Source organism: Lynx rufus, unplaced genomic scaffold, assembly GCF_022079265.1.
Source record: "Lynx rufus isolate CCGP_SWC_20201006 ecotype Redwood Valley unplaced genomic scaffold, mLynRuf1.p SCAF_7, whole genome shotgun sequence".
In the NCBI taxonomy this organism is placed as follows: domain Eukaryota; kingdom Metazoa; phylum Chordata; class Mammalia; order Carnivora; family Felidae; genus Lynx; species Lynx rufus.
Genome location: NW_025814889.1, coordinates 124,879,890 through 124,889,358, shown reverse-complemented (window position 1 = coordinate 124,889,358; position 9,469 = coordinate 124,879,890). Strand labels below are relative to the sequence as shown.

Genomic DNA, 9,469 nt, shown 5'->3' with positions numbered 1-9,469 from the left:
ACTGTACATTTCAATCAAGTGAAAGGCCCTATGCTAGGCACTGAGGGAAATACAAGTGAAAATCAGACCCAACTTCTCCGGTCTTTCCCTACCAGAGTAGTGGATACGGGAACCATACGAGCTACTTTGTAAGGCAGGCATTCCTTAGAAGTACCATATTTCATGGACAATGAAAATACGGCGAGAGTAGGTGGGAGATCCGTTCAGAGTGAAATTTCTGCTTCAAAGGCCATCACAGCTGATTTTCACATTTGTTAACTGTCCAGAGCCACAGAGGGATGGTATTCCAAGCACGGGGCGACCATCTCACCAGCCTTAGCAGCAATGGAAACACTGCCCGAACGGCTGCCACATCTCACACCAGCCTCTGGCAGACAGAGCACAGGTCGGACCAACCAGAGCCCAACAGTGATTTACTTTCCAATAGACTGAAAGGCAAACTGCTGACAAACAACGGCTTTTTAATTAAGGGATAACATGCATACGGCCAAGTGCACAGATGTTAAACGTGCAACTCAATTACGTTTTTGTATATACTCGAGTGGTGGTGACTGGAGTATGAAACACGCTGGTGGGTGACACAGAAAGGGCTCGGGAAGTATTATTACCTATTATTGTCCCATCCGCTGATTTGGAAAGTGAAGAATACAATCCTGGTTTCTCTGTGTTTGTTTTTTGATATGTGGCTTGAAACATTCTTTTTTTCTGTGAATTCTTTATGTACTTTGGCCTTTTTGTTATAAGGTATTAGTCCTTTTTCTATTTTGTAAGAGCCCTTTATAGATTGATGCTCACTCTTTCTTATATTGCAAATATTTTCCCCAATTTGCCCCTTGCCTTTAAAATTTCTTTACTACCTCCTGGTTTTTAGTATTTATGTGGATGAGTTTTCTGCTCTTTTCCTTTGTGATTTCAGACTTTGACGTTCTGCTTAAGAAAAAACAAAACAGAAACAAAAAGGTTTTGACCCCTGCTTCCTGAAAAAAGAAATAAAAACTATTTCACTATTAAATAATCACCCATATTTTAGTATGGAACCCTTATAATTTTATTTCTATTCAAATCTTTAATCCACATATAATTTATCTTAGTACACAGTGTGAGGCTAAGATCTAACCTTTTTTGAAACAGCCGGTTCTGACATTGTACACTAAATAATTCACCCAGTTTACACTCACTTAAAATGACATCTTTACCATAAATTAAATTTTCATGGTTTTCTTTTTTCTACTATGTCATGAGAATGTCCAGAGGACCTGAGTTTAGTTGACTTCCCTTACCGTATAGGGAGGCTCACTGTAATACACGAGACAGCCATGGCAGGAGGGAATATTCACATTCTACACACTAGCATGTATTTCTAGACTTACTGGTCTCTCACTGATCACTCGGTATATTTCTGTTGTGAAGCTGTATTTCCTGTGAAGTTACACGTTCATATCCCCCTGCCAGGAGCAGCCTTCCATGGCTTGTAATTTCCCATAGGCCCCCATCCATCCACTGATTTGGTAACATTATTCATGCCTATTCTGTACCATGCACCATGCTAAGTAGTGAACCAGACAAATGCAATTCTTTCCACGATGTAGCATAATATATTAGCCGGCAGGAGACAATCTTTAAATATTTACACCAGTAATCCATCACTGTTGTGTTTGGTGCTACAGAATATAGCACAATAACCTTTCTAGCTGAGGAGTCTCATTTCCAGATCTGTTCGTCTCTTCGTACATTTAGTGAGACACAGCCCAGAAGAGCTGGTTCCAATTTCCAATGGGAAATACCAGGAAGAACCTTGAGAATCATCTTCAGAATATTTACAAGACAATGATGTGAGGAGTAGGAACAAATAGTTAAAAGTTAAAAGAGAGACCTAAAACTCTAGGGCACAAATGCCATCAGCTTAGCCCACTTGGAGACAGTCCTTTAAATTCTCAGGCCTATATCCTGAGCAAAGCCAGTCCCATGAGATCTGAGATTGAATAAGGTCAAGGATGAGGCAGAAAGGCGATGCCAGCATAGGATCATTTTGACCTTTGAAAGGGGGAAAACTAGTTGTATATATAGCTTATAGCTCTTTGTGACCCATACCCTGTTTTTTCTGTGATGCCCCTATTTTCTACATCTGACAGGTTTTAAACTGTGGGCAACTGTGTAGAATAGTTTTAATAGCTCAAACAAAAAAATTTGCCTATGGAAAAAAAGGAAAAACAAAAAATCATGAATTTTTCCAACCAGTACATTCTACCTGCACTGAGTTCAGGCTGCAGAGTCACCAACAATGATGAAACCACACAGCACCAGATTCCCAGCTCAAACTGCAAAGGACTTTTGTGGTTTTTGTGTTTTTTTTGTTTTTTTTGTTTTTTTAATGAAAGTAGATATGCCTGAGGGCAGCTGAATATAAATAATTCTTATCTTTATAAAAAATGTCTTTCTCCTAAAAAAAAAAAAAAATTCTCCCCTATTGAACCCACACTGTGATGGTAACAAATAAATCTGATTTTATAATATCCCAAAAAACCTATATTGGGTTATTCAAGAGAATAAATTTCAAACAAAAACAAAGGATTTGTATTTTTACTTTAAAATAAGTTTGATATTTCCAAAGTCTGCTGAAGAAAGAAAATGCCAGCAAATTCACTTGTCACCATACATAAAGCTAAGCTTTCTAAAGGGAATCTCTTTAGCATGAGATCAAATGCAGTCTGCTCTTAGAAGATTCCCCAAATGCTACTATTCCAGCCTTTAAAAGATAGTTTCTGTTTCTCTGAGAAACAAAAAATATCTAATATCACATACAAGCACCACAGATACCCGAAATGCAAAATAACCAGCAAGTCACATTCTTTTTCCACAGAATTAGCAGGCATATGTCACCTGCTCCCAAGGTCATTTATTTTACTCTTTCCTTTTTTTACTGGCAGGGCTGTCCAAAACCTCGATCTTGCCTTTTCCGTCTTCTGAATGAGGAAGTTTAAAGTTGTCTGTGGTGACTTCAGAAGAGGCGGTGTCATCTTCCTCAGAGTCTGAGCTGTCCTCTGAGCTGTCTTGCGAACTCTCTTCTGAACCGTCCTCTTCTTTGGAATCGGACTGATTCATCTCAAACAAGGCCACATCCTGCCAAAAGCACCACGTGAGAAATTTATTCCAGGGCAGTTGCCTAAAGTTGTGATAACAACCCTGGGAGAACCAACTTTTGGCCCAAATACTGAAGCACAAAGGACAAGAAATATTTTTAGTGCAATATGGCACTTTTCTTCTTTCAGTTGCCACAGTCCACCATAATGATTTACATTTACTACAAGTCTAAAAAATCCTCCCACAACCCGATTCTATATACCCTGAACACATTCAACAATAGGCGTTCAACAAATATTAATAGAGGTGCCTGGGTGGCTCAGTCAGTTAAGTGCCTGCCTCACTCTTGATTTTGGCTCGGGTCATGACCTCACAGTCATAGACTCGAGTCCCGTCTTGGGCTCTGCACTGGGCATGGAGCCTACTTAAGAGTCTCTCTCTCTCCTTCCGACCTTCCCTAGCTCATGCACACACGCATGCGTGCCCTCTAGAAAACAACAACATAAACCCCCAACAAAACAAAAAAACCACAAATATTAACAAATACTAACATGAGCCAGGCATCACACTAGGTCCTAGAGACTCCACAAGAGCAGCAACAAAATCCTTGCCTTTGTGCAACTTAACGTTTTTGAGCAGGGATTGGCAAGTTATAGCCTGTTGGCCAAACCCAGCCCACTAACTGTTTTTGTTTAGCTCATGGGCTAAGAATGTTTTTTTTTTCCCCCAGTGGTAGGGAAAAAAAATTAAAAAATAATATTTCATAAAACACAAAAATTATATGATATTCAAATTTCAGTGTCCGTAAGTAACATTGATAAAATTTGCCTATTCGTGACATAATCGTCTACAGCTGCTTTCATGCTAAAGCGGCAGAAGTGAGCAGTCACAAAGAGACAGTACGGTCCACAAAGCAAAAGTATTTACTAGCTGGTCCCTACACAAAATATCTGCTGACCTCTGGTCTAGTTGGGAAAGAAAGACAGTGAACACCTACATGTAAAGCACAGTGTGGAGCAGTGAAAATGAACAAAAGTAAAGTAGGATAGGATAAGGTACTCATGGGCCATCGGGAAAAGCCTCTTGTTGAGGGGACAACTGATGAGAGGTAGAGGGAGTTAAGCTGCAGAAATGTGGGCAAGAGCCTTCCACACAGAGGGAACAGGCCTGGAGCAAGGAGCGTGAACGGGAGCGCAGGCAAGAGGGGGCCAGGAGGGAGGGAAGTCAGATGGAGAGCTGGAGGCCGCTCACACGGGCCCTGGAAGGACTCCGAATTCATCAGAAATGTGATGGGAAAGTGAGCCACAGACAGTGTGAAGAACAGATTCTAGGGAAGAAAGGGCAGAAGCAGGGGAGCCTGTTGAGAAGTCACTGCAATAGTCCAGGGTGGAGACCACGATTCCGTGGACCGAGGGTGGCAGCAGCAGACGTCACACAGAGTGGCTGGCTCTGGGAAATATTCTGGAAGCAGCGCTGAGCAGAGCTGCTGCCGAATGGGATATTATCATCAACAACGGTGTCGGCTCTGTCCAGACACAAGTGTTATAAAGGGAACTCCGGGGCAGAAATAAGATGTGAATCTAAATGGAGAGGATTTTGCATGTGGCTTAGGTAATCAGTTATTGCATTAAACACATTCATTTTTGCATTTCCTATCAATCAGGCTATGATTACTTCTTTCAGGCCTTGGATGGGAAAAAAAATCCACTAGGACACTTAGTAAATTAATGCTTCAAGATAACAAATGTAATATTTGACCTTAAAAGCCCTCTTATGATTCTCTATTACTAAATTTCTAAGCTCCACCCAGGGAAGCTTACTGGTCTGTAAGATCCCTAATAATAAAATGACCGAGTTCCCACGCAGTGCTGGAAGTATGAGCTGACTTTGCAAGAAGGAAAATAACACTTGGAGTTAAAATGGAAAAGTCCTCTTTTTTGTAGATGACGGGGCATACTGGTAAATTTCATACTTGATGAAATGAAAACAAAGCATAGCTACCATTTGTATAACTTTTCCAAGACTCCCATCAATATCTTCAATATTGAAATGCCCAGGGGGTGCGGCTGCCATTTCTTTTCTTAGCTTTTCATTTGCCTGAGCCATCTGTGGGAGAAAGGTCTGTACTTGGTCCAATACTAAGGAGAGAAAATAGAGTGTATCAATATTTATGTTAGTCTTTGGCCACACTTCAAATTTTAAAATCCAGAATTTCCTATAAAACACTTCTGACTTGAAAAGTAATCAGGGGCACCTGGCTGGCTCAGTTGGCTCTGTTGGGCGTCCGACTTCGGCTCAGGTTATGATCTCCTGGTCTGTGGGTTCGAGCCCCGCATCAGGCTCTGTGGTGACAGCTCGGAGCCTGGAGCCTGCATTGGATTCTGGGATTCCCCCCTCTCTCTGCCCCTCCCCTGCTCATGCTCTGTCTCACTCTGTCTCTCAAAAATAAAATGTGAAAAAAAAATTTATTTTTAAAGTAATCACAGCAACAATAGTTATAACTTAAAAAAAACTCAAATTTCTTCCATTTTAAAAACCTCTAACCTTTTTCTGAATCCTTAAAGCAGCAGGACTACACAAGTTAGCGAATATTTTTCAATGTTTATTAGTGTTTTCATATATCCCCAGAACTGCACATTTCTAGAACGCTGGCATTCAACCAATAGTCACTGAATAAGGAGAAAGTATGACTTAATAGTTAAACGAGCCAGGCTCTGAGGCTTTGCATTCAGGCTGACGAGGTTATTCACAGCGTCCCAGTTCCGCCTTCTACCTGAACTACCTTCGGCATGTTAACTAAGTAGTGGTTGTCTCCACCTACCCAACATGTTCCCCTTGTTTCTGATAACATAATCCTGATCTTCCTTTTAAGCTCTGTCATTCCTTGCCACTCTTGTGCCTTACCCTATACATGCCTAGATGTTCCACAACATTAATCACCAAGCTTTGGTGCAATACCATAGACGGTGACACTGTGATCTAGCCAGGCCCATAAGAGATCACCCTAGAACTTCAGCCTGAACTGTGGAGAAAGAGAGCCCTTCTTTCTGAGTCAGTAAATGAGTGGTTGAGCTGCTGATAAACTGGGCAACTTGCCACATGGTGAGGAAGGGCCTGTTCTAGAGTTAGCCAACACCTAGGGAAGCAGAGCTAAGAGTTAGAGCAGGAGACCCCGGATGGCAGCGAGCACCTGGGTGCAGAGGTACTTGAAATCACTGCTCCCTGTCCCACAATAAAATTGGTCAACATAACTTATTTTTTGGCTTAAGGCAATCAGGAGTTGGAGTTTAGTCATCTGCAGCCACAAGTGTCCTAAAAAATTTTAATTGAACCATTCAATACCTCAATTTAGGAGTGCCTGGGTGGCTCAACTGGTTAAATGTTCAATTCTTGATTTCATTTCAGGTCATGATCTCACAGTTCATGGGATGGAGCCCCGAGTCAGCCTCTGTTCCGACAGCGTGGAGCCTGCTTAGGATATTCTGTCCCTCTCTCTTTGCCCCTTCCCCACGCATGCACGCGAGCATTCTCTCTCTCTCAAAATAAATAAATAAACAAAACCTCAATTTACTCATCTGCAAAACAGGGGTAATAACTGTATTATCCTAAGTATAGGGGAATCAATAAGCAAGGTATGTCTAATGTTGTTACCTTTCAAAAGAAGCCCAGCACATAACTGTGCATATAATGAGTTCTCAAAACCTGTTAAGTCACTGATACAGCTACACAATACATGACTGAAACGTCTGGAGTACAGAAGATGAAAAGAAAAAGGTAGTAAAGGTCAAGAAATGGCCTTGAATTGAAGTGCCTGGCTGGCTCAGCCGGTTAAGTGTCCGCCTTCAGCTCAGGTCATGATCTCACAGCTTGTGGGTTCGAGCCCACAGTGGGCTCTGTGCTGACAGCTCAGAGCCTGGAGCCTGATTTGGATTCTGTGTCTCCCTCTCTCTCTCTCTACTCCTCCCCCGCTCATGCTCTCTCTCCCTCTGTCTCTCAAAAATAAACATTTAAAAAATTGTTTTTTTAGAAAGGGGAAAAAAGAAATGGCCTTTAATTGTAAAATAGGGCTGTCAGAGGGTGAAATCAGGCCATATACATACAAAGCCCCACAATTAATCACAAGGAAAGAAATGAAAAACATAAAAAAGACTCAAATGCAAGTCTACAGATGGAATGAATACACCGTGAGCAACTCGTTTAGACACCAAACCCCCTGAGCAGTCCCAGGGCGACTTGAGCTTGGGTCCAATAGCTGGGGTTCCCTGTGGACCTCTACTGCTTACATGGGCAAAATTTAACATCACAGAGAGTTTTAGAGAGAGAAAGGGGTAAAAGAAAGAGAGGGAAAGATACTTACAGGGACTCCTCTCTATCCGAACTGTTTGAAGAGTGGAAGTTTTTCTGCAATTAGGCTTGGGATTGATGAGTAACCTGTCCCATATACCTGAAAGCAACACTGAATTTACTAGAGCATAAGGAAATAGAAGCCCGTCAGCGAACTTGTCACGACCACTCTCAAGTCTTGAACATTCCACATTCTCCAAGACATTTTTAGAAAAAGAGGCTCTCCAAGTTCCATTGCAACATTTTACCTCTTTACAAACACCCAGCTGCCCTTCCTTAGGCCTGTCTCATACATCTGTATGTGTCACCGATGCTAAGCATTAAGTGCAAACTAACCTGCACCTGTGCGGATCAGAACTCCATCAGTGACAAATGAGTTTCTGCAACAAAGGGACAGAGGAAGCAGTACAGACACAATAATAGTTAACTGGAGCCAGAAGTGGTTATATTGGGCAAATTATTTAACCTCTTGGAGCATTCCTTTATTTATAAAGCACACCTGCCTTGTTAGTGGACCTTCATTAAACATGTCCAACCTAGGGGCGCCTGAGTGGTTCAATTGGTTAAACATCTGACTTCAGCTCAGGTCATGACCTCACGGTTCCTGCGTTTGAGCCCTGAGTTGGGCTCTGTGCTGACAGCTCACAGCCTGGAGCCTCCTTCGGATTCTGTCTCCCTCTCTCTGGCCCTCCCCAACTCACGCGCTGTCTCTCTCTCTCTCAAAAGTAAATAAACATTAAAAGAAAATTTAGAAAAAATATCCAACCTAGACAAATGAGCCCTTTGAAAACCTTTTGTTGTCCCCCCACCACCCCCATACACTTTTTCGGCCCCCTCACTACTACTTGCCAAATCAAACAACTCTTCAGCCCATCAGAGTTCAGAGGACACGGCCTGAGTTTTTCAAAACTCAAGGCTTTGATCCCCCTGTTTCCGGCAACTGGAAAACCTCTTCACTTAAGTACAAAACTCCTGTTCACCCCCAAAGCAGAGCTTAGCAAATATTCTTTGATTGCTACTTTAGGTCTAACAATGGGATTAGCATAAAGAATCCCATCAGTCTGGAGCTAGACTGACTGCATTCAAATCCTAATTTTGCCACTTTCCAGCCACTAGATCTCCAGCAAGTTACTTATCTGTATGATACACGGTGACTCAGTTTCTCACGTTTATAAAATAGAGATAACAGAACCTTCTGCACAAGGCTTTTGTGAGGATTAAATAAGTTAATTAATTCCTGGGTCACAGCAAGCACTACATAAACGTTGGCTCTTATCATAACTTTGGGATGCTCTGGGTTCTCACCGAATGTCTTCAAGCTAATATTCACTGAGAATACCTCCATTTCCCAAATGTGAAAACTAGGGCGTTCAGAATGTAAACTTTCCTATAGTTTCACAGCTAATCACGCGTGGAGTTGGGATTCGAATCCATGCTTTTAAACTCCACTACGGTGTCTGCAATCCTATGTAGCTTTCCTGGAACCAAGTGTCCCTCTACGAGACAGAGGCAAGGCACTAAGGGGTGGTTCTGAGAACACAGAGGGGGTGGGGGTGCGGGGGTTAATCCATAATAGTCACCTGCTCCCCCCACTAGCCAGCTGCTGGGACCCGGGACAGCCGACCTAAGGCCCTCCTCAAGCCCTCCCCCTTAGGGGACGTGTCCTGCTGCGCCGCTCCGCAGGGTGGGGGCCCACTACTCCGCAGAACCTAAGACCCTCGCTGGGCCCATGGCCGCGTGGCCGCCCCGAGGCCTCCGAACCCCAGCCGCGCCGTGGCGGTCACGCAGAAGCCCTGTGGCCACCCCTGGGCGTCCCTTCGGGGGTGTCGGGCTCGGGCAGGGGGCCGTCAGCCTGTCCCCCCGGCTCACACGCCCCCCGCCGCACGTGAGCACTGCATGCCAACGCCACCCGCCCGTCACCTGAGCGGCCGCCGCTTCCCGCCGTCAGCAGCTCCTTAGACACCGAGATCCCCGAGCAGTCCCGGGGTGAAGAGGGAGAAGCTCCAGACTGGGACTCCTCGCGTACCTCCATGCCCCTCGCTAG

General features: G+C 43.6%; 1 protein-coding gene across 2 annotated transcripts; it reads right to left on the bottom strand.

Annotated features, from left to right (window-relative positions):
- Positions 1–1,024: 1,024 nt before the first annotated feature.
- Positions 1,025–9,469, bottom strand: NOPCHAP1 (NOP protein chaperone 1). 2 transcript variants are annotated; one of them, XM_047066496.1, is made up of 4 exons: positions 9,346–9,469; positions 7,439–7,525; positions 5,083–5,219; positions 1,025–3,120 (listed from the first exon to the last, which is right to left on the bottom strand). In XM_047066496.1, exons 1-4 carry the CDS (start codon positions 9,455–9,457, stop codon positions 2,902–2,904), a joined length of 555 nt encoding a protein of 184 aa, XP_046922452.1. In that variant the 5' UTR covers positions 9,458–9,469; the 3' UTR covers positions 1,025–2,901. The 2 variants fall into 2 exon arrangements, with proteins under 2 accessions (XP_046922452.1, XP_046922453.1); XM_047066497.1 differs by lacking the exon at positions 7,439–7,525.

What these genes read in the sequence shown, in the direction of transcription:
- NOPCHAP1 (XM_047066496.1), bottom strand. Translation starts at nt 9,457, where the DNA reads ATGGAGGTACGCGAGGAGTCCCAGTCTGGAGCTTCTCCCTCTTCACCC. An exon ending in GGGAAGCGGCGGCCGCTCAG is followed by an intron (nt 7,526 to 9,345) that starts GTGACGGGCGGG and finishes TGTTGCTTTCAG; the next exon opens with GTATATGGGACAGGTTACTC. An exon ending in TCGGATAGAGAGGAGTCCCT is followed by an intron (nt 5,220 to 7,438) that starts GTAAGTATCTTT and finishes TTCTCTCCTTAG; the next exon opens with TATTGGACCAAGTACAGACC.